The 25,792-nt window shown below is 33.7% G+C and overlaps 2 protein-coding genes across 4 annotated transcripts in view; one reads left to right on the top strand and one right to left on the bottom strand.

Annotated features, from left to right (window-relative positions):
- The window catches only part of Svil (Supervillin), a 1,072,938-nt gene that overhangs the window by 839,714 nt on the left and 207,432 nt on the right, over window positions 1-25,792 (bottom strand). The gene's annotated exons all lie outside the window — the stretch shown is intronic.
- LOC142234491 (uncharacterized) lies at window positions 24,499-25,355 on the top strand. Of its 2 annotated transcripts, none has more exons than XM_075305647.1 (3): window positions 24,499-24,691; window positions 24,741-24,949; window positions 25,118-25,355. In XM_075305647.1, exons 1-3 carry the CDS (start codon window positions 24,619-24,621, stop codon window positions 25,244-25,246), a joined length of 411 nt encoding a protein of 136 aa, XP_075161762.1. In that variant the 5' UTR covers window positions 24,499-24,618; the 3' UTR covers window positions 25,247-25,355. The 2 variants fall into 2 exon arrangements, with proteins under 2 accessions (XP_075161762.1, XP_075161763.1); XM_075305648.1 differs by having other exon boundaries at window positions 24,500-24,691; window positions 24,759-24,949.

Below are 25,792 nucleotides of genomic sequence, written 5' to 3'. Positions count from 1 at the left end.
CCCATTTATAAAAATTCCTTCAAATTTGAGTACTTCCTTTGTGTAAGACTTTAGACGCATAGTGTCAAAAAAGTTGCAAAATGCGACTAAAAATACATAACGGTAGGTTAGGTTAAAGTGGCAGCCCTATTAAGTTTCAGGCTCACTTAGACTATTCAGTCCATTGTGATACCACACATAACGGTAACACTGGTTACAGTTTCGTTTGCTAGAGATGCCAGATCGTTCGGATCTGTTCGCCCAGGCAGACATCTTCATTTTTACCAACATCCACTACAATACTAATGCATTGGTATGACTTGTTTTCAATGCTGTCTTTATTCCCTCATTACTTGTATCTTAGACTATTCAGTCCATTGTTATACCACACATAACGGTAGCACTGGTTACAGTTTCGTTTGCTAGAGATGCCAGATCGTTCGGATCTGTTCACCCAGGCAGACATCATCATTTTTACCAATATCCAGTTCAATACTAATGCATTGGTATGACTTGTTTTCAGTGCCGCCTTTATTCCCTCATCACTTGTATCGGGAATGGGGTGCTTGATTGGTGCCTAATATTTTCTGAAATCGAACCGGATGAGCTTGGTTCAAAAAATGCCTCCATTTACTTTAGGGGATATGGTTTCGATGGTTTATAATGCTACTCTTTATTTTTTCATTTCTTGTATGAAATTGGTTCGTACTTTCTATGAAAGTATGAATTGTTTCCTGAACCATCACTCTGTTCGCCACTTTTAATGATCCGGTTCAAATGATTATAAAACTCTCTTTACCCTGAACAAAAAATTGGCCTGCGGCCAAAGATTTCTTGAACCTAAACTACGTATGCGTTTCATGTTTAGCATAGACGAGGGCTTTTCTCTGATATAAAGTTTGTTTCATTTTCCAAAAGTCGATAAACTTTTCAATGGAGTCGTTTTGTCCCTTTAATTAAGTTTCGACTTAAAAATGGGTATATTTACATGAAAATAATAATCGTGTGACTTAAATATTTAAAAAAAAATCTTCCACTAAAAATAAAATACTTGACCTATATTTATATGGGTAATATTTATATAAAAAAAAAATCTTTTACATTGTTTATAATCGCAATAATGCCACTTGAAATGTGCTAACTAACTAAAACAACAATTTCGAATACATTCGCTATTTCACCAAACTCATCATAGATCATTGAAACAACTTTTACTAAAATTATCTAAACCAAAGATCATTAATAAAGGCAACAGAATTATGCGATCAGTACTTAAAATTTAAAACCAATACACATTAACCATAAACGGCACAATGATTTTGATGAAAAAGGAGCTAAAGCGCCTACATGAGAAGGTTTAAGCATTAAACGGTATCTCCTAATCTTCTGAAGTATTTTCACTGTAAATCTTCAATCTAATGACTTTCGAAAGGCAACAAATAATCCTCAGGTCATATAAAACTCTGAAGAATTTCTATGGGAACAAATCATGTCATCACGAAAACAGGTAGCTAAGAAGTACAATATAACAAAGAAAGAAATGTTTTATTTTTATTGATCATTTCTTCGGGGGATTTTATTGACATCTTTTAATACACTATTGGAAAAAGGAAGAAAAAATACCCTTAAATGCAGAAGACAGTATTTAATTCAAGGATTATTTATAAAATGGATATTAGAAATAATCCTGGAATTAAATACTGCCTTTGTTTCGGTATTAACACTTTTATGTGAACTAAAATTACAGGTTTGTGAGGGCTATTTGTGGTTTTTCGATCTACCGTCATAGGATTTGTATATAAAAACAAGTAAGGAAAGTCTAAAGTCGGGCGGGGTCGACTATATTATACCCTGCACCACTTTGTAGATCTAAATTTTCGATACCACATCACATCCGTCAAATGTGTTGGGTGCTATATATAAAGGTTTGTCCCAAATCCATACATTTAAATATCACTCGATTTGGACAGCATTTGATAGACTTCTACAAAATCTATAGACTCAAAATTTAAGTGGGCTAATGCACTAGGATGGAACACAATGTTAGTAAAAAATATGGGAAACGTTTAAATCTGAAGCAATTTTAAGGAAACTTCGAAAAAGTTTATTTATGATATATATGTATTAGAAGTTTAGGAAAATTAGAGCCATTTTTAAAACTTTTCGACTAAGCAGTGGCGATTTTACAAGGGAAATGTTGGTATTTTGGTAATTTTTGTCGAAATCAGAAAAACATATACATATATGGGAGCTATATCTAAATCTGAACCGATTTCAACAAAATTTGACACGCATAGCTACAATGCTAATTCTACTCCCTGTGCAAAATTTCAAATAAATTGGAGTTAAAAATTGGCCTCTGTGGTCATATGAGTGTAAATCGGGCGAAAGCTATATATGGGAGATATATCTAAATCTGAACCGATTTCAATCAAATTTGGTACGCATAGCTACAATGCTAATTCTACTCCCTGTGCAAAATTTCAACTAAATCGGAGTTAAAAATTGGCCTATGTGGTCATATGAGTCGGGCGAAAGTTATATATCTGAATCGATCTCTACCAAAATCTGAATCGATCTCTACCAAATTTGGCACGCATAGCTACAATGCGAATGCGGGCGAAAGTTATATATGGGAGCTATATCTAAATCTGAATCGATCTCTACCAAATTTGGCACGCATAGCTACAATGCTAATTCTACTCCCTGTGCAAAATTTCAATTAAATCGGAGTAAAAGATTGGCCACTGTGGTCATATGAGTGTAAATCGGGCGAACGATATATATATGAGCTATATCCAAATCTGAACCGATTTCAATAAAATTTAGCACACTTGACTACACTACTAATTGTACTCCTAGTGCAAAATTTCAACCAAATTGGGGTAAAACTCTGGCTTCTGGCACCGTATTAGTCCATATCGGGCGAAAGATATATATGGGAGCTATATCTAAACCTGAACCGATTTCAATAAAATTTGGCACACTTTACTATAGTACTAATTGTTCGTTTTGTGCAAAATTTTAAGCAAATTAGGGTAAAACTCTGGCTTCTGGGGCCATATAAGTCCATATCGGGCGAAATATATATATGGGAGCTATATCTAAATCTGAACCGATTTCTTCCAAAATCAATAGGGTTCTATTCTGAGTCAAAACACATACTTGTGCCAAATTTGAAGTCGATTGGACTAAAACTGCGACCTAGACTTTGATTACAAAAATGTATTCACGGACAGACGGACATGGCTATATCGACTCAGGAGCCCACCCTGACCATTTTTGCCAAAGACACCATGTGCCTATCTCGTCTCCTTCTGGGTGTTACAAACATATGCACTAACTTATAATACCCTGATCCACAGTGTGGCATAGGATATAATAATATTTAACATTTTCGATTTTAAACCCTACGCGCTGAATATATTTCTGGAATATATTTCCTCCCAAATTCCCTTTCTGCCATGAAATGTATTGGACATACATTTCAAACAATTTTTTTTTATCCAATAAAATTTAGAAAATTAAAATTAATTGCCTAAATAGTAGAGGTGTGCCCGTGAGTAATATTTTACTCACGCTCACCCACACTCACGACAGAAAAATCTTACTCACGCACACTCACGCACGATATTGTTTAGTAAGACTCACGCTCACGCACACTCACGAAAAGAAAATTTGAACTCACGCACACTCACGCACGAAAATGTCGTGACTCACGAAAAATATCGTGTTTCACGAAAAATGTCGTGATTCACGAACAATTTTATGAATAATTTACCTTAGGAACATGTTTGAAGACATGAGCATGATAAAAATCGAGAGGTTTATTTAACTTTTAACATCTAAGATGTCACTAAAATTGTAAATAAATTGAGCTCGTAAGCGTTTTATGTTCCTGGGCGGGATTGTTTTCGAGAGAGTTTTTTTCTGAAATTCGTTACTCACGCACACTAACGAAGAAATTATTTTCGTGACTCACGCTCACGCACGACAATTATTTTGTTAATCACGCACACTCAAGCCGTTTCCATCAGCGTGACTCACGATTCACGCGTGAGTCACGACAATTTTGTGTCACGTGCACACCTCTACTAAATAGCATAAAACGATTATATGGTTTTTTATATATCACCACAAATAAATTTCTTGTGAGGTAAAAAAGTGCATCTCTGGGAGAGCATTATTGGATGTACACACCCTAAAAAAAAATCGCTTCTCTAACATATATTCCAAACATATTTTGCAGGAAGCACATATATTATTGGATACTGCCGAAACATTAATATGTTTGTTTTATGTGAGCATATTATATGTTTGGAAGCATTTTGAGTCCAAAAATAGTATATGCTTGGAAGAATTCCTCAAAGAAGATTGTGCTCATTCCCTCACATAATTTTCACTTCCACGAAATTTTTGAGTTCTTCGCATCTTTTTCTGTAATACAAATATGCTGTTTTTTTTTTCAAATGTTCCGAATGTCTATTCTCTTTATTCCGAATACTCATTCTAATATTCAAATTAAATAATATTTAGACTTAAGCATATTAAATTTTTGGCCTTATCATGAAACAGTTTTCCGAAACAACATACAAGCGGTTTCACAGAAATTGCTCTCATGTCATTCTCTCGCTGCGTTATGTTGATATCTTTCAACATAACAACCCTCCCGTTTTCCATCTCTATTTCTTTCTCTATACTAACACTCTCTGTCGCTCTATGAATAATGTATCACAACATATATATGTTTACTCGAAATTTGTAAATTTATATATGTTTACATTCACACATATTATTTTTATGAAACATTCATGCCCCAAACATAATATATTCTAACATATTAACAGATGTGTCCCAAACATTTTGTGTTAGTTTAGGAACATTACATGTTTGCACTTAAATATATTGTGTTTAAAAAATGTGCCCGAAACACATTTTGTTTATATCGGAACATATGTAAATCATATTTTTCTAACAGTGCATTAAAAGTAATGACATGGGGAAAATTTCCATTTTTTGCTGGGGTCAAATAGAAATTCTTAAAGACAAAGGCAATTTGTTGCATAGTGTAATCGATTGCTGCCTATTACAACGCTCCCTTTTTATGATAGTTATTCCATTCATTGAACCTATCGATGAGAAACGAATTAATGAATTACATGTTCCAATGTTTATTTGTTCTAGAATCACACTTTTCTTGCAACATGACAGCGACAATAGCTACAGAGCCTGAATGTTGTTACCACAGACCTGCAAAAATCCATTGAAAATTCTACTACTCAACAAATTTTGAAGGTAAACAGCATTTTTCACCAGCATGCATGTTTGCTGTCTGTCTCTGTTCCTAAATCAGGTATTTACAAACAACACCAACAACAACAACTCAACGGCATTAATAGACGGGTTTGTTATTCTGTTGTTTGTTTTGGTTCTGGCCATGTTGCATTTCAGGGTAAGAAATATGTTACGTTACTCTTATGATACAGTGACATAGGTAAACCTCTTTCCAACAATCAACCCCTCCAGAGAACTGTACCAGCAACAGCAGCAGCAATGGTGGTTGCTGGCGTTTATTCAACGGTTGAATAAAAAAGGTTTTCCTAGGCTATGAGACCTACTGTCTGACCGAATTGAAAAAAAAAACAAAAACTTCATGAACGGAATAAAAATTTGTTTCTTTTTTTTTTGAACAACTGCCAATAGAGGCAAACACTTGGTGACCAAGTGTCCAAGTGTGTTTCTAAACGGGAAAATATTTTTTTTTTTGTAGACAAAATTCCATGAATTTCAATACATTGCGATAGTATTAGTCCATTGCCATTATACATAGACATATACATACATATGTAAAGACAATTGAATGTGGGAAACAATCCCAGGTTTATGGGTAGAACTTACAAGAGCCCAGTTTTTCTTAAATTTTTCAATTTTTATCTCTACGTAAAGATTTTTTGAATCATATTAGCCAATATTTTATCGCAATGGCGAATTCGTTAGGGAAACAATTTGCAACATTTTGGATCCTGTATCCCTCACAATATTATGAATTAACAACTTTGGAATGACACTATGATTTTGGGCGCAAATACAATGAGGGAAGAAGTAGTGCAACTCCAAGGCAACATATTTTTTTTTGCCAAACGAAATCGCCCTAAGTTTGCCAAGAAATGTATCGGTACACTTTTCAAGTATTGTTTTTTTTTCTAATATTTTATATGACCTTGCTGTATTTTATGCACGATAAAATTCAGAAAATTTGAGTTTATTGCTAAAACTACGTAAAATCATCTCAAAAGAATTCCTTGTGAAGTGACAATTAAGTACATCTCTAGTGCTGATTATATTCTGTCAGAATTTCTCCCTGGTCAAGAACATAAATACTTCATATATTCGGTGTGTTAGAAACGGAAAAGCAAAATTTTGTCTATACCCTCATCACCATTGTATGGTGATGGGTATAAATATGTTTTATACAAAGTACACCTAAACCTCGGTTGTTTCGAAGTTGCATCGCTGTTGAATTAGCATTAGTTTTCACTTTGCGTCGTTAGATTTTCAAAGTTGCGTTGTGTCAAAATTTGAGGTCTGTAAGTCAATTAGTTTGCGAGATAGAGCGTCTTTTGTGAAGCAACTTTTGTTATTGTGAAAAAATGGAAAAAAAGGAATTTCGTGTTTTGATAAAATACTGTTTTCTGAAGGGGAAAAATACGGTGGAAGCAAAAACTTGGCTTGATAATGAGTTTCCGGGCTCTGCCCTAGGGAAATCAACAATAATTTATTGGTATGCAAAATTCAAACGTGGTGAAATGAGCACGGAGGACGTTGAACGCGGTGGACGCCCGAGAGAGGTGGTTACCGACGAAAACAATAAAAAAAATCCACAAAATGATTTTGAATGACCGTAAAATGAAGTTGATCGAGATAGCAGAGGCCTTAAAGATATCAAAGGAACGTGTTGGTCATATCATTCATCAATATTTGGATATGCGGAAGCTCTGTGCAAAATGGGTGCCGCGCGAGCTCACATTTGACCAACAACAACAACGTGTTGATGATTCTAAGCGGTGTTTGCAGCTGTTAACTCGTAATACACCCGAGTTTTTCCGTCGATATCTGACAATGGATGAAACATGGCTCCATCACTTCACTCCTGAGTCCAATCGACAGTCGGTAGAGTGAACAGCGACCGGTGAACCGTCTCCGAAGCGTGGAAAGACTCAAAAGTCCGCTGGCAAAGTAATGGCCTCTGTTTTTTGGGATGCGCATGGAATAATTTTTATCGAATATCTTGAAAAGGGAAAAATCATCAACGTTATTGGAGCGTTAGAAGGTCGAAATCGCGGCAAAACGACCCCATATGACGAAGAAAAAAGTGTTGTTCCACCAAGACAACGCACCGTGCCACAAGTCATTGGAAACGAAATTCATGAATTGGGCTTCGAATTGCTTCCCTACCCACCGTATTCTCCAGATCTGGCCCCCAGCGACTTTTTCTTGTTCTCAGACCTCAAAGGGATGCTCGAAGGGCAAAAATTTGGCTGCAATGAAGAGGTGATCGCCGAAACTGAGGCCTATTTTGAGGCAAAACCGAAGGAGTACTACCAAAATGGTATCAACAAATTGGAAGGTCGTTATAATCGTTGTATCGCTCTTGAAGGGAACTATGTTGAATAATAAAAACGAATTTTGGCAAAAAAAATGTGTTTTTCTTTGTTAGACCGGGGACTTATCAGCCAACCTGTTAATTCTGAAAACAGCAAATTCTATGAAATTCTCAATTTTAATATTGCAACAACAACATTCATGTTTGTCACAATTTTATATATGGGCATATTCTTTCGTTATATCAAAATACCTGACCCACTATGCTACACTACTCCTGGCCTAGCCCATATATAACTTATACATTTTTAGCGCATTTTGTCTTTGGCCAATATTTTTATAATTTAAGGGACATTCTACACACATTAATGGTAGGGAAAATTTGTATCTGACAACCCATTCTATGTTACATTCGTTTCTTTGATTATTATACCCTCCGCCATAGGATGGGGGTATATTAACTTTGTCATTCCGTTTGTAACACATCGAAATATTGCTGTAAGACCCCATAAAGTATATATTCTGGGTCGTGGTGAAATTCTGAGTCTGAGGTTTATATCCATATAAATCTACCCCCAGATTTGGTTTGCGGAGCCTCTTAGAGAAGCAAACTTCATCCGATCGGGTTGAAATTTTGTACGTGGTGTAAAGGGTGATACGGTCAAAATTTGGTCAAGGGAAAACGCGTGTAAATCGGTGAAATAGTTTATTTAAAAAATCAAGTTAAATTTCTTTTTATACCCACCACCATAGAATGGTGACGGGGGTATAATAAGTTTGTCATTCCGTTTGTAACATATCGAAATATCGATTTCCGACTATATAAAGTATATATATTCTTGATCAGGGAGAAATTCTAAGACGATATAACGATGTCCGTCTGTCTGTCTGTCTGTCTGTCTGTCTGTTGTAATCACGCTACAGTCTTCAATAATGAAGCAATCGTGCTGAAATTTTGCACAAACTCGTCTTTTGTCTGCAGGCAGGTCAAGTTCGAAGATGGGCTATATCGGTTCAGGTTTTGATATAGTCCCGATATAAACCGACCTCCCGATTTGGGGTCTTGGGCTTATAGAAATCGTAGTTTTTATCCAATTTGCCTGAAATTTGAAATCTAGAGGTATTTTATGACCATAAAGAGGTGTGCCAAAAATGGTGAGTATCGGTCCATGTTTTGGTATAGCCCCCATATAGACCGATCTCCCGATTTTACTTCTTAGGCTTATAGAAACCGCAGTTTTTATTAAATTTACCTGAAATTGGAAATCTAGAGGTATTGTAGGACCACAAAGACGTGTGCCAAAAATTGTGAGTATCGGTCTATATTTTGGTATAGCCCCCATATAGACCGATCTCCCGATTTTACTTCTTGGGCTTATAGAAACCGCAGTTTTTATTCAATTTACCTGAAATTGGAAATCTAATGGTATTGTAGGACCAAAAATACGTGTGCCAAAAATTATGAGTATTGGTCCATGTTTTGGTATGGTCCGCATATAAAACGACCTCCCGATTTGGGGTATTGGGCTTATAGAAACCGTAGTTTATTTTATAATTTGTCTGAAATTGGAAATCTAGAGGTATTTTAGGACCATAAAGAGGTGTGCCGAAAACGGTGAGTATCGGTCCATAGTTTAGTATAGCCCCCATAAGAACAATCTCCCGATTTAACTCCTTGGGTTTCTAGAAACCGTAGTTTTTATCTGATTTGCCTGAAATTGTAAATATTCTGGTATTTTAGGCTCACAAAAACGTGTATCGGATTAAATTTTTATCGGTCCATTTGGTAATGCCTTCATATAGGCCGACTTACTTCTTGAGGGTGTAGAAGGCGCACTGATCATGAAAATTTCTTGAAATTCAATGTAAAATTTCCAGATTTTACTTCTACAGATTTAAGATTTCAAATCAAGACGTTATTTTATAATTTTCTTGCACACTTGCAAGAGATGTTAATAATTCCTTTAAAACTCAAACAAAAATGGTTCTTATAAATCCAGAATCTGATATAGTCCTCATATGTGAAATCTTTAAATTTATCTTCGGGAAGTGTCCTCAAGTCCTCAAGCCCACCTGAAATTTCAAAGCAAACCCTAATATTTGGTTCGTGGTGGTGGTTATTTAAGATTCGGCCCGGCCGAACTTAGTGCTGTATATACTTGTTCAAGTTCAATTAGTATAAAATTCAGGAAAAATATTCAGTTAGGCTTTCGCTTTTCCAAATCCGAATTGCCGGGCCTCACGCTTGACACCTGCCATCAGATTTTGTACAGCCACATTGTCCACCTTCTTCGCCGCAGAAAGCCAGTTTGCTTTGAACTGCTGCTCGTCCTTAGCAGTTTTTTGGTCTTCTTTAGGTTCCGCTTGACAATAGCCCAGTATTTCTCAATTGGGCGGAGCTCTGGCGTGTTGGGAGGGTTCTTGTCCTTGGGAACCACCCGCACGTTGTTGGCGGCGTACCACTCCATGGCCTTTTTACCGTAATGGCGAGATGCCAAATCCGGCCAAAACAGTACGGAACAACCGTGTTTCTTCAGGAAAGGCAGTAGACGTTTATTCAAACACTCTTTCACGTAAATTTCTTGGTTGACAGTCCCGGAAGCTATGAAAATGCTGTTTTTCAAGCCACAGGTACAGATGGCTTGCCAAACCAGATATTTCTTTGCGAACTTTGACAGTTTTATGTGCTTGAAAATATCTGCTACCTTTCCCCTTCCTTTTGCCGTATAAAACTCCTGTCCCGGAAGCTGCTTGTAGTCGGCTTTGACGTAGGTTTCGTCGTCCATTACCACGCAGTCAAACTTCGTCAGCATCGCCGTGTACAGCCTCCGGGATCGCGCTTTGGCCGTCGTATTTTGTTTATCATCGCGATTTGGAGTCACTACCTTCTTGTAAGTCGATAGTCCGGCTCGTTTTTTGGCTCGATGCACGGTTGTAGACGATACACCCATCTTATTTGCGGCATCTCGGAGAGAGAGGTTAGGGTTTCGCTTGAAACTACCGGCAACTCTCTTTGTCGTCGGCGGCTTCCGGTTTTCGATTTCCCCCCGATCCAGACTTCCTGGCTGTCGACAAACGTTCCCCAAACACTTTAATTACATTTGTAACGGTTGATTTGGCAACTTTTAGCGATTTTGCCAGCTTTGCGTGCGAGTAGCTTGGATTTTCGCGATGCGCGAGCAAAATTATGATACGCTGCTCTTCTTGCTTGGACGACATCTTGACAACTGTAGAGTGAATTCCAAAATCAAAATAGGAGCAAAATTCTACACACACACGCACCTTCAAAATGAGGGGTGTTCAGGTTTTTAAATGCAAAATTGAAAGAAATACGTCAAGTTTATATTGACCACATTTTGACCGTATCACCCTTTAAGTATACGGTCTCTAATAATCATGCAAAATTGGTCCATATCGGTCCATAATTATATATACCCACCATATAAACCGATCCCCAGATTTGACCTCCGGAGCATCTTGGAGTAGCAAAATGCCTCCGATCCGTTTGAAATTTGGTACGTGGAGTTACTATGTGGTTTCTAACAACCATGCAAAAATTGGTCCATATCGATCCATAATTATATATAGCCCCCATATAAATTTGAAATTTGGAACGTGGTGTTAGTATATGACCGCTAACAACCATACCAAAATTGGTCCATATCGGTCTATAGTTATATAGAGATATAGTTATATATTATATATAAAGAAGGAATATGATCACCTCAAACATGTTTCAAGAGCAAAATGTAACATTTTTACCGCAATCATGTTTTTTTCTCGGAAATTATGTATCTGTTTTCGGAAAAAATTTTATGTTTGGCGAGAAAACAACATTTTTGCGATAAAAATTTTACATGGTCATGGTGACCATAACATTTTGCTCTTGAAACATGTTTGGGGTGATCATATTCCTTCTCTGTGTGTATAGAAAATTTTGTCAAACTGAATTATATACGTATATAATCGGCCTTTTTTTAGTTGAATGTATACCACCGTAGGGACTAACTTTCAATTTAGAAGACGGTGTTAGGAAGTTTTAAGATACCTTGCCATCGGAAAGTGTTACCGCAACCCAAGTAATTCGATGGTGGATGACAGTCTTTAGTAGAAGTCTCTGCGCAATCCATGGTGGAGGGTACATAAGCTTCGGCTTGGCCGAACTTACGGCCGTATATACTTAGTTTTAATAGTAGTCTATTATTATACAGATTGTTACGATCATATAAATGACTAAGGCCAAAACATAAATACCAAACTTTAAACCGAAATCGCCTGTAGTTTATATCATAATTGATGTTTTTAAAGATACCAACAAAATTGAATTTTCGTTTATTTTTCACCAGCTAATGTAGCGATGGATCAAGAGCAAGAGCTGTATTCTAATCACAGGTGTTCTTTCTTATGTTTGTTTCAATATTTTGGGTTCGACCTAGAATTGAAAGCCACAAATAAAACCCCTCTTCAATCTCTCTTCAATCGGTTTCTCAGCGTTTTTCTTCTTCTAAGATCCCCCTCTTCATCATTATCATCAAAAACATTTAAAATTGATTTCTTGGAGTTTTTCTCCATTATGTGAAGATGATGTGTTTCGATTAAATGCCAATATAGTTTGTTCGTTTGTTATTCATTGTTGTTGGCCATAATGAACATGCATTAGTTGGCTATTAAAAAAAAACCTTATGAGACGAAGTTTGTTCTTAGGTGTGTTTAAAAAAGCTTGGTAGTTTCTTTTGTTGTTTTTTAGACTATCACTTGTATTTGTTAATCGGCTTATGGGTAGGCTTACATTCCTATGTTCTTTCATTTTCATAATTAATATTAACGTCGATGAGGAGTTTAACCACAGCTTTTAAGCGATAATCATTTTGGGGCTTTCTCCACTAATGCATTTGCTAGAACAAACAGCGATTATTAATTTTTGAAAATTTTTTTCTATTAAAAATATAAATATATTTGAAAGAATAGGCATTGTAAAATATATTGACCTAATGTGAATAGTTATGTAGCTGACATTGTTGAACACTAACTGCCTGTTCATGAAACACAAAATCGACTCGACACGAATCGTTCGTCTCGATTGAAACTTCAAATATAGGCTAAGACTTATTTTGAGGATTTAGCGTCTTTGGTTTAAAGTTTTTTTTCTCGGAATTAAGAAAACATTTGTTGCTTTGAAGTATCCGTTATAATTTTGATTTTTAAACAGACATTTGTTTGTACGTGAGTACCTTTATTAATAAACCGCGAAAACAGAATGAAATTTTGATAAATGAGATCTGTATCCTAATTTTTATTTTATTGGTCCTCGATTTTAAGCCGGATAGGTCGCTAAAAAATCTTTATTTTAAAGAAGCAGAATCTTTGGCTCCGAATCAATACCAAAATCCTTAAGGGAAGGTCAAAATCTTTGGATCCAATTAAACCTTTTTTTTGAGTGCATATATATATATATATGTCTTTTGCTCGATATACACTTATATGGCCTCAGAAGCCAGAGTTTTAAGGATTTTCTTTAAATTTTGCACAAAGAGTATTATTGATAGTGTCGTAAAATGTGCCAAATTTGGTTGAAATCGGTTCAGATTTAAAGATAGCTCCCATATTTCTTTCGCCCGATTTACACTCTTATAACGATAAAGGCCACAGTTTTACTCCGATTTATGTAAAAATTGGCACAACCCAGCAAAAACTGGGTAAGCTCTAGTGATTCTTTCAGTAATACCGGTAATCAAAAAGTTACTACACCCAGAAAAAAGTGCCTTCGAAACTAAAGGAAAAAATTTTCATCAATATAGTTTATTCATTTTATTTCCATTAAGGTAAATTTTTGTGAAAAATAATAAAATTTACTCGTTTCAGTAAAAAAATCCTAAACTGTAAGCAGTTAGGAATAGTTCATTAACTAGAATAAGGCATGGAATTTTACTCATACTATTTTCTTCGTTGGGTATAAGAATTTACTACTGAAAAAGAAAATTTTATTCACCGATAACAAAGCATTCGTAAAAATAAACAAAAACCGAACTAAAACCAAGTTTCCTCAAAATTAGTAAAATTTCTTATAAAATGATAATTGCGACTTCCTTTATAATATAAAGTTTTTCATACATATGAACAACACTTGGCATAGAAAAATATTTTAGTTCATTCGTACTAAGAAGTATGCAATCCTTTCAAAACTTAAGGAAACACACTTGTTAGAATATAGGAAATTTTTTCAATTGTCTACCTGTAATCGATACCTGTCATCGTAATCGATGTGTTTGCGCGTGGGTGTAATCGATATATTTGCGCGTCGGTTGTTTTTTAGTTGGAATCGCGTTGTTTTGGTATACGGAGAGATTGTTAAAAAATAATATGGTAAAATAATATAATAAATAACAAATAAAATATATAAAATATTTGTTATTTTAAATTAGTGAGAAAAATTTTCGTTTTTTTTTAATAAATCTATCAATGTTCGTGATAGTGTATAAAGAAAGAAAACACCAGCAGAATAACAACCCTTTCATTTGTCTTCATTTTGGAATCTTCAATTATCAGGTAATATTCAGTGACGCTAACCTTTTGCAACAAAAATGTTTTATGATTTTTTATATTTGTAGGTATTGAAATTGTAAAAGGAGGACAAAATCGTTAGGCAGCAACTTATTAAAAGTGAAAAGTACAAGAAGAAGAAAAAGTGCGTTTTACAGTTGATAATATCACACGGAAATTGGAAATAGTGGAATAATAAACTAATATTTCAAAGAGATTCGATGCTGTTGATTCTTAATAAATATATTCAATAATTAATAAAACATGTCTTTTATTGAAGATAAAATTGCTTATAGAAATAAATAAAATTGTATTTAAAAACGAAGGTAAGCAGTTCTAATTATGAAGTAAAAGTTTTACCACAAATGTGTAAGATTTGTCGAAATGAATGAAAAAATTTCAATAAAATCATTCCATATATGAATTCAAATTAGTTAAATTTTTTCATTCTGTAGTATAGTGGTATATAAATATAGGAAAATGTTAACTAATATATGGAATGCATTATTCCTAATTTCTACGAAAATCACATCGTTCAAACAAATAAAAATGTCTTTGGCGCTATACGAAGTTCAACTTTCTTCACAATGAGTTCATTTTAACTTAAAGAAGGGGTCACTTTTTTCTGGGTGTACTTGCTGTATTACCTGGGATTTAAAAATAATTTACCTGTGTAGGCAAAAAGTGTTTCTTTCTATTAATACCGGTAATCAAAATAATTTATATTACAAAATAACATCGTTGAATAGATCCATGTCGTGGAGAGTGGTATAGTGTGTTGGATTACAAAACAAGAGGGGTGAGTTCTCACTTTTTGGGTATCTATATGGTAAAGATATTATTTTTGGAGAGCTGGTATGCTTGCGAAGTAGTACTTATTTTTCGACTGCTGGTATGCTTGCACGGAAGTACATTTCTCCAATGTCATGCCCGTGTAAAAGTATCACTGCTGATATATGTACGAAGAAGTTGTTACCTAATTTGGCGCAGGCATATTTGTACTCATACCTGGCAATAGGTATGACCCTGGTATGACCACCGGCGGTCATAATTTCACTCCGATTGATTTGAAATTTTGCACAGAGAGTACAGTTAACATTTTAGCAATGTGTACCGAATTTGGTCAAAATCGGCTCAAATTTAGGCAAAAGTGGGCAAATAAATCGCCACTGCAATAACGAAAGCTTGAAAAAAAATGTTCCTTGACTAAAATGTTCCTATACATTTAATACGTATTTATCTTACGATAAATCGTAAAGACAGTTTTGCGAAATTTCATAAAAATGGCTTTAAGTTTCAATATTTCCCATATTTTAACTAACATTGTGATCCGCCCCAGGACATTAGCCGATTTAAATTTGAAGTCTAGAGATTTTCTAAGAAGTCTTAAAATGTTTGTCCAAATCGGTTTATATTTGAATAAATTTATATGGGAACATAAACCCAACAAATTTGAAATGTTATCGAAAATGTAGATCTACAAAGTGGTACAGGGTATAATAACATATAGTCGGCTCCGCCCAACTTTAGACTTTCATTACTTATTAAATTTACATTTCTATGTGCCGACGTTTTGAAAAAAAAACTACCACACAAAGTTGTTTTACATCGGCTTGTGTTTGCCCACCAATATAGTCCATAAATAGAACTGTACGCTTTGCTTGTGTGTTGAAAAAAATATTTACGCGATATTAAAGATTACGCAACCTACTAAATATTAAGAACAAATTTCTTTAAAATAATGAAATTTTAATTAAAATAATGTTTATAATCTTTGAAAATCAAATTTGTTTTTCATTAAATTTAGAACACAAATTTTGGAAATTTGCGACCCTCCGTTAGAGTAGCATGTCTTTAAACTGAAGCACATTTTCCTTAAAATAAGGAAACACATTTCTGATTTATATCATCCTTAAATTAACAGAAATATTGAATCTTTACATTTTAGATAAAAACGCTTCAAATATAGGCTAAGACTTATTTTAAGGATCCAGCATCTTTGGTTTAAAGTTTTTTTTTTTTTTTTTGAACTAAGAAGACATTTTTTACTTTATTCGTTATAATTTGAATTTTTATACCCTGCGCCACACTGTGGAACAGGGTCCCAGCAAAAAAAACGTCGCCAAAAAAGTAATGAAAATGTTCTTTTTGGATCCGGAAGAGGTGCAAAATTGACGCAGAAGCGATGAATTTAACATGGGCTTGTCATAGGACGGAAGTCCTCCATTTCAACAGCCGTTGCACCGAATTAGCATCACTTCTTTAGGTGTGATCCGAATTCAATGCTCTGGGTGTAAATTAAAAAATTCTGTGATATTTTGTCAAATAAATAATTTTTATAATTTTTTATCATTTTTAATGGATTCTAACGCTTGTCGGAAACGTTTCACCTCAAATATTTTCAAAAATTCACAATTTTTTCAGATTGGATTTAGCATTTTTGTCGACAAAATTTAAATGATTTGTACCATTTTATGAATTCTTACTCTGTTTTAACCTATTTGAAACAAAACAAAATTAAAATTATCCATTAAAAGTATGAACAAACCAAGTTATAAAAAATTGAATTAAAAGAACTTAAAATAAAGAACATCATTGGGAGTGCATCTTCTGGAAGTGCTTTTAATATTGTGCCTTTGGAAGAACTTCCAAATTTTTTTTGCTGGGGTATTATAAGTTAGTGCATATGTTTGTAACACCCAGAAGGAGACGAGATAGACTCATGGTGTCTTTGGCAATAATGCTCAGGGTGGGTCCCTGAGTCGATATAACCATGTCCGTCTGTCCGTCCGTCTGTCTGTGAACACATTTTTGTGATCAAAGTCTAGGTCGCAATTTAAGTCCAATCGCCTTCAAATTTGGCACATGTTCCTAATTTGGGTCAGAATAGAAACCTATTGATTTTGGAAGAAATCGGTTCAGATTTAGATATAGCTCCCATATATAGCTTTCGCCCGATATGCACTAATATGGACCCAGCAGCCACAGTTTTATACCGATTTGCTTGAAATTTTGTACAAACATAACACTTAGTCAACACTTATAGTCAAGTGTGCAAAATTTGATTGAAATCGGTTCAGATTTAGATATAGCTTCCATATATACTTTTCGCCCGATATGGACTTATATGGCCCCAGAAGCCAGAGTTTTGGCCCAATTTGGCTGAAATTTTGCACAGGGAGTAGATTTAGCATTGTAGCTACGCGTGCCAAATTTGGTTGAAATTGATTCAGATTTAGATATAGCTCCCATATATATCTTTCGCCCGATATGCACTTATATGGACCCAGAAGCCAGAGTTTTATCCCGATTAGCTTGAAACTTTGCACAAGGAGTACAATTGGTAGTATAGTCATGTGTGCCAAGTTTGATTGAAATCGGTTCAGATTTAGATATAGCTCCCATATATATGTTTTTCTGATTTCGACCAAAATGGTCAAAATACCAACATTTTCCTTGTTAAATCGCCACTACTTAGTCGAAAAGGTGTCAAAATGACTCTAATTATCCTAAACTTCTAATACATATATATATATATATATATATATATATATCGAGCGATAAATCATAAATAAACTTTTGCGAAGTTTCCTTTAAATTGCTTTAGATTTAAATGTTTCCCATATTTTTTTACTAAAATTCTGTTCCACCCTAGTGCATTAGCCAACTTAAATATTGAGTCTATAGATTTTGTAAAAGTCTATCAAATTCTGTCCAAATCGAGTGATATTTAAATGTATGTATTTGGGACAAACCTTTATATATAGCACCCAACACATTTGACGGATGTGATAGGTATCGAAAATTTAGATCTACAAAGTGGTGCAGGGTATAATATAGTCGGCACCGCCCGACTTTAGACTTTCCTTACTTGTTAAACTGGGATTTGTTTGTACGTGAATATCTTTATTCCGCGAAAAGAGGATGGAAACTCCATGAATAAGATCTGTATTCTAATTTACATTTTATTGACCCTAGATTTAAAACGAGAGAGGGCGCTCAAAAATGTCTTTATTTTAAAGAAGCCGCTTGTTTGGCTCGGAATCAATACCAAAAACCTAAAGCGAAGGTCAAAATCTTTAGATCCAAGTAAACTTTTTTGTTTGAGTGCACATGTCAGGGAAAATTTCCAAAAAAAAATCTCTACTTTATTATCATTAAAAACGGTGAACTTTTTTCTGTGTACTTATTAAAATTTCTCACATATGTACATTTATGAATTATTACATAAAATTGTCTCTTCCCAAAGTCTCTTCCCAAGTCATGCGAGTCTAATAATTATGGTCCAAATGATATGGTACTGGTTAATTTCTTTTTCGAGACACATGCTATATGGCTATTGTGTGAAAAAGTAGACCGTTGACAATTCTTCTTGGTATAACTCTCGTAATACAATACTGATGTAATACCCCATATATCATGGCTTTTGTTAATCTTTATTACTACTATTTTATTTTATTTATAAATATAATTGTCCTCATTCGACCATTAACAGATTTTCGTTTTTTTTTTCAACTTAAACTTTTTCATCTATCTTTACCTTATACCACTATGAAGCAGCATGTTCATTCGATGTGATTCATTTATCGTTTCCCTCTTGATTTGTCACTAAACATTCTTCTGCAGTCAATTCATGTGTGACAACGAAACGTTAAAATTTATTTTTATTGATTTTTAATTTGTTATATATTAATGGTAGAGAATATTCCACATATATTTCATGGATAAGTGGATGACAATATATGGCTATTTTATCTTATTGATAAACATTTATTTATTCATAACATACTGGTTAAATTTTATGGCAAAAAGCTATGGAAAGGAAAAAAGAACGAGGGTTAGAAATATAATTGTACAATATTATTTTCTACCGGAACGAAATTTTTAAAGATTAGAGATTTTCCAAATAAATGTTAAAACCTTTAGTAGAAAAATCAGTAAAATTAGCGAAGTTTCTCGGTTAATTTTACAACTTATAATTTAATTGGATTGCATACAAAATTCTACTAACACCCGAAAGTTCACATTCTCGTTACTACATCTAACTACACTCAAAAAAAAGTTTACTTAGTTCCAATGATTTCGAGCTTCCCTTAAGGATTTTGGAATTGATTTTGAACCAAAGAATTGGCTTCTTTAAAATAAAGAAATGTTTTAGCGACCTATCTAGCTTTAAAGCTACACTGAAAACAAAGCATGGCCGGTTCCAAAGATTTTGTCTTTTCTTTAACAATTTTGGCATTGATTCGGAGCCAAAGAAGAGGAGACTACAAGTAAAGATATTTTTAAGACACAATTCTCTTTTAAATTTAGGATTTTTGTTCTTGCTTCTAGGAAGAAAATTGTAATTTTTCGTTTTTATACCGTCCACCATAGGATGGGAGGTATATAAACTTTGTCATTCCGTTTGTAACACATCGAAATATTGCTCTAAGACCCCATAAAGTATATATATTCTGGGTCGTGGTGAAATTCTGAGTCGACCTAAGCATGTCCGCCCGTCCGTCCGTCCGTTTGTTGAAATCACGCTTTCGAACGAAACAAGCTATCGACTTGAAACTTAACACAAGTAGTTGTTATTGATATAGGTCGGATGGTATTGCAAATGGGCCATATCGGACCACTTTTATGTGTAGCCCCCATATAAGCCGACGCTCAGATTTTGCTTGAGAAGCTTCTTGGAGGAGCAAAATTCATCCGATCCTGCTGAAATTTGGTACATGGTGTTAGTATATAGTTTCTAACAACCATGCAAAAATTGTTCCACATCGGTCCATAATTATATATAGCCCCCATATAAACCGATCCACAGATTTGGCTTGCGGAGCCTCTAAGAGAAGCAAATTACATCCGATTCTGCTGAAATTTGGTACATGGTTTTAGTATATGGTCTCTAACAAATATGCAATAATTGGTCCACATCGGTCCACAATTATATATAGCCCCCACATAACCGATCCCCGATTTGGTTTGCGGAGCCTCTAAAAGAAGCAAATTTCATCCGATCCGGTTGAAATTTGGTACATGGTGTAAGTATATGATCTCTGACAACTAGGCACGAATTGGTCCACATCGGTCTATAATTATATATAGCCCTCATATAAACCTATACCCCGATTTGGCCTCCGGAGCCTCATGGATGAGCAAAATTCATCCGATTCAGTTGAAATTTTGTACGTGGTGTTGGTATATTGTCTTTAACAACCCTGCAGGAATTGGTCCATATCGGTCCATAATTATATATAGCGCCCATATAAACCGATTCCCAGATTTGGCTTTCGGAGCCTCTAAGAGAAGCAAATTTTATCCGATCCAGCTGAAATTTGGTACATGGTGTTAGTATATGGTCTCTAACAACCATGCAAAAATTGGTCCATATCAGACCACAATTATATATAACCTCTATATAAACCGATTCCCATATTTGGCTTGGCCCACATCGGTCCATAATTATATGTAGCCCCCATATAAACCGATCCCCAGATTTGACCTCCGGAGCTCTTGGAGGAGCAAAATTCATCCGATCCGGTTGAAATTTGGTACGTGGTGAAATTTGGTATATCGCGCTAGTATATGGCCGCTAACAACCATGCCAAAATTGGTCCATATCGGTCTATAGTTATATATAGCCGATCCCCAAAAATAATCTACCAAAATTTTATTTCTATAGAAAATATTTTCAAAATTTTATTACTATTCAAAATTTTGTCAAGATTTTATTTCTATAGAACATTTTGTCAATATTTTATTTCTATAGAAAATTTTGTCAAATTTTTATTACTTACAAAATCTTGTCAAGATTTTATTTTTTTAGAAAATTTTGTCAAAATTTTATTTCTATAGAAAATTTTGTCAAAATTTTATCCCTATAGAAAATTTTATTTCGATAGAAAATTTTGTCAAAATTTTATTTCTATAGAAAATTTTGTCAAAATCTTATTGCTATAGAAAAGTTTGTCAAAATTTTATTTCTATAGAAAATTTTTTATTCGACTTTTTTTTATACCCTAATTTTTGTTTAATTATAACCCGTGTGGACTAACTTACAATTAAGAAGACGGTGTTAAAAAGTTTTAAGATACCTTGCAATCGGCAAGTGTTACCGCAACCCAAGTAATTCTTTTGTGGATGACACTCTTTAGTACAAGTTTCTATGCAATCCATGGTGGAGGGTACATAAGATTCGGCCTGGGCGAACTTACGGCCGTATATACTTGTTTCAGTTTGTTTTCATCATATGCTATCAAAGTCCTTTAAAAACGAGTTAACGACAACTTTATTTTCCAAATTCAGACATGACGTCCTGTAGAAATTATGACATGTTTCAAGTAAAAAACGGCTTTAAAATAAAGTGTTGAAATAAATGTTCTATTTTTGAATGTTTTTTGCTTTGTAGTCAAGATGTAAAAAGACAACAAATTTAAAGACAATTTCATTAATTTTAAAAACATTTTTCTGAATTATTATAGCCAAGATGACCTTACCCCAAAAAAAATTTTCTGATACCCATTTTTAAGTCAAATCACTTAATTATTACGACAATACGACTTCATTGAAAAGTTTATCGGCATGTAGACAAGGAAAAAAACTTTATATTAGAGAAATGTGTGTGTGAAAATATGCGTTCGTATTTTTAAGGACATGAAGTCCTTGGCCTCACGACAATATTTTTTTTGTGTACGATGAATAAAATTAAATTTTAGGACACAGTTCTTATCTATCAAATTTTCATTCTTATTTCGCGTTATATTAATAAAGCCATTCACGTACAAACAAATGCCAGTTTAAATATCCAAATTATGATGGATACTTCAAAGTAAAATATGTTTTCTTAATTCCAAAAAAAAAAAAAAAAAAAAAACTTTAAACCAAAGATGCGAAATCCTCAAAATAAGTCTCAACCTATTTTTGAAGCGTTTTATCTTAAATCTAAAGATTCAATATTTCATTTAATTTCAAGACGATTTCTTTAAATCAAAAACGTGTGTTCATTACTTTAAGGAAAACTTGCCTTAGTTTTACGATTACGATTTTAACGGAGGATTGTACAGAAATTTGTACTAAAGACTGTCATCGACAATAGAATTACTTGGGTAGCGGTAACACTTGCCGATGGCAAGGTATCTTAAAACTTCTTAACACCGCGTTCTCAATTGTAAGTTAGTCCATACGGGGTATATATTAAACAAAAAAGGCCGATTAAATACGTAAATAATTCACTTTAACAAAATTTTCTATAGAAATAACATTTTGACAAAATTTTCTATAGAAATAAAATCTTGAAAAATTTTTGTATAGTAATAAAATTTTGAAAAAATGTTTGTATAGTAATAAAATTTGACAAAATTTTCTATACAAATAAAATTTTGACAAAAATTTCTATAGAAATAAAATCTTGACAAAATTGCCTATAGTAATAAAATTTTGACAAAATTTTTTATAGAAATAAAATTTTGACAAAAATTTTCTATAACAATAAAATTTTGACAAAAATTTTCTATAACAATAAAATTTTGACAAGATTTTCTATAGTAATAAAATTTTGACAAAACTTTTTATAGAAATAAAATTTTGACAAAATTTTCTATAGAAATAAAATTTTGACAAAATTTGCTATAGAAATAAAATTTTGACAAAATTTGCTACAGAAATAAAATTTTGACAAAATTTTCTATAGCAATAAAATTTGACAAAATTGTCTATAGTAATAAAATTTTGACAAAATTTGCTATAGAAATAAATTTTGACAAAATTTTCTATAGTAATAAAATTTTGACAAAATTTTCTATAGTAATAAAATTTTGACAAAATTTGCTATAGAAATAAAATTTTGACAAAATTTTCTATAGTAATAAAATTTTGACAAAATTTTCTATAGTAATAAAATTTTGACAAATTTTTTTATAGAAATACAATTTTGACAAAATTTTGTATAGAAATACAATTTTGACAAAATTTTGTATAGTAATAAAATTTTCGTAGGTTATTTTTGGGGATCGGCTATATATAACTATAGACCGATATGAATCAATTTTGGCATGGTTGTTAGCGGCCATATACTAGCGCAATGTACCAAAGTTTACCACGTACCAAATTTCAACCGGATCGGATGAATTTTGCTCTTCCAAAGGGCTCCGGAGGTCAAATCTGGGGATTGGTTTGTATGTGGGCTACATATAATTATGGACCGATATGGACCAATTCCTGGATGGTTGTCAGAGACTATATACTAACACCACGTACCAAATTTCAACCGAATCGGATGAATTTTGCTCATACATGAGGCTCCGAATGTCAAATCTTGGGATCGGTTTATACGAGGGCTACATATAATTATGGACCGATGTGAACCAACGTTTGCATGGTTGTTACAGACCATATACTAACACTATGTACCAAATTGCAGCCGGATCGGATGAAAGTTGCTTCTCTTAGAGATTCCGCAAGCCAAATCTGGGGATCGGTTTATATGGGGGCTATATATATTTATGGACCGATTTGGACCAATTTTTGCACGGTTGTGAGAGACCATGTACCGAATTTCATCCGGATCGGATGAATTTTGCTTTTTCAAGAGGCTCCGCAATCCAAATCTGAGCGTCGGTTTATATGGGGGCTATACGTAAAAGTGGTCCGATATGGCCCATTTGCAATACCATCCGACCTAGGTTAGGTTAGGTTATGTGGCAGCCCGATGTATCAGGCTCACTTAGACTATTCAGTCCATTGTGATACCACAGTGGTGAACTTCTCTCTTATCACTGAGTGCTGCCCGATTCCATGTTAAGCTCAATGACAAGGGACCTCCTTTTTATAGCCGAGTCCGAACGGCGTTCCACATTCCAGTGAAACCACTTAGAGAAGCTTTGAAAACCTCAGAAATGTCACCATCATTACTGAGGTGGGATAATCCACCGCTGAAAAACTTTTTGGTGTTCGGTCGTAGCAGGAATCGAACCCACGACCTTGTGTATGCAAGGCGGGCATGCTAACCATTGCACCACGGTGGCTCCCGACCTACATTAATAGAAACTACTTATACCAAGTTTCAAGGCGATAGTTTGTTTCGTTCGGAAGTTAGCGTGATTTCAACAGACGGACGGTCGGACGGACATGCTTAGATCGACTTATAATTTCACCACGACCCAGAATATATATACTTTATGAGGTCTTAGAGCAATATTTCGATGTGTTACAAACAGAATGACAAAGTTAATATACCCCCCCTCCTATGGTGGGTGGTATAAAAACATATTTTTTTGCACTTGATCATACGGATAACATAGTTTTTTACTCGTCTATTTTTACTACGGGTAAAGTAAAGGAACACAACTATTATAGCAGAAATTTATTTTAAAATTTCCGATATCTTTTACAATTATTTGTCAATGACATGTGTCAGCAAAAAATAAAATTTTTTTATATCCACATCTTTTGTATACCAATAAATTAAAAAGAAGTATTTCTAAATTTCATATTAATAAATTGTATGTAAATATGTCGTTTTGGTCATTCTGGAAACAAAAACCTGAAGAAGAGAAGAATATCCTTAAATCATACAAAAAAGAAGGTAACATACATATATTGTTAGAAATTCTAATATATGTACATGTATTTAGATGAATTTATACATTCAGGAGAAAACAAGTCGCCAACATTTCCTATATTAATGGATTATAATTTCCCCAAGAACTTACAAGAGAAAATCTCAATAACGCAGCCTTATGTCTTTACAAGTTTTATAGCTTGGCCCTGTTATTGGATATACCGAGGCTTAGAATGGAATAATCAGAGCCAACGTTTAAAGTTGCCCGTTTATATACATAAGGTAGAATATCACTGATATCACGGATAAATCAATTATTAACCTATGATCTATTTATAAAGTATTAATTATAAATTATAATACTATATATATATTCCATTTATACTATATAAATTCCATTTATATACAGTTCATGTTTATTGTTCATTAATGATTAATCCCTTTTTATAGACTTATCTGCATGCAAAATTTATACAAGTGGGCATTATTTTGACGGGACTTGCAGTAGCCTCAATGGAACCTCTGAGGAACTCAGGAATATTCCAGAGAAATAGCGGAATACATATTAAAAAAATTTAAATCTCATTTACAAAACGAAAATATGATGTAACTTCAAACTGTTGAATAAATTATAATTACAACGTAACAAAATAATTTATTTATAATAAAGCAACTACACGCAAAAAAATGATTTCTTTTCTATGTAACGAAATTTTAGGTCAACGAAATTTATGAAACATAGGTACATAGAAACAATATTTTCCAATTAATATTTTAATAGAATTAAAAAACAAATTAAATCAAAAATAAATGTTTTAATCAAAACAAACATCAATCACAAAAATTAATTATATCAATTTTTTAATTGCATAATTTTTTTAATTGACGCTGGTGATTAATACTATCATTCCAGTGGCAAGAAATTTCAATTAAAAATTAATTGGATCAATTAATTTCGTGATTGCAGGCAAATATTATGATTTTCTGTGCAATTCTTATTTTATGTTGTAAGCTTGAAACTCTCAAAAGCACAAACTATATTCCTGCAACGTTAAAATGGACTAATATATCCTTAATTATAGATCGATTTTTACAAGATTTCGTCGTAAATCTCATCTTTCTAAG

The sequence above is a fragment of the Haematobia irritans genome, chromosome 4 (genome assembly GCF_050003625.1).
Source record: "Haematobia irritans isolate KBUSLIRL chromosome 4, ASM5000362v1, whole genome shotgun sequence".
NCBI classification, from domain to species: Eukaryota; Metazoa; Arthropoda; class Insecta; order Diptera; family Muscidae; genus Haematobia; species Haematobia irritans.
This window is presented reverse-complemented; position numbering and strand designations above follow the sequence as displayed.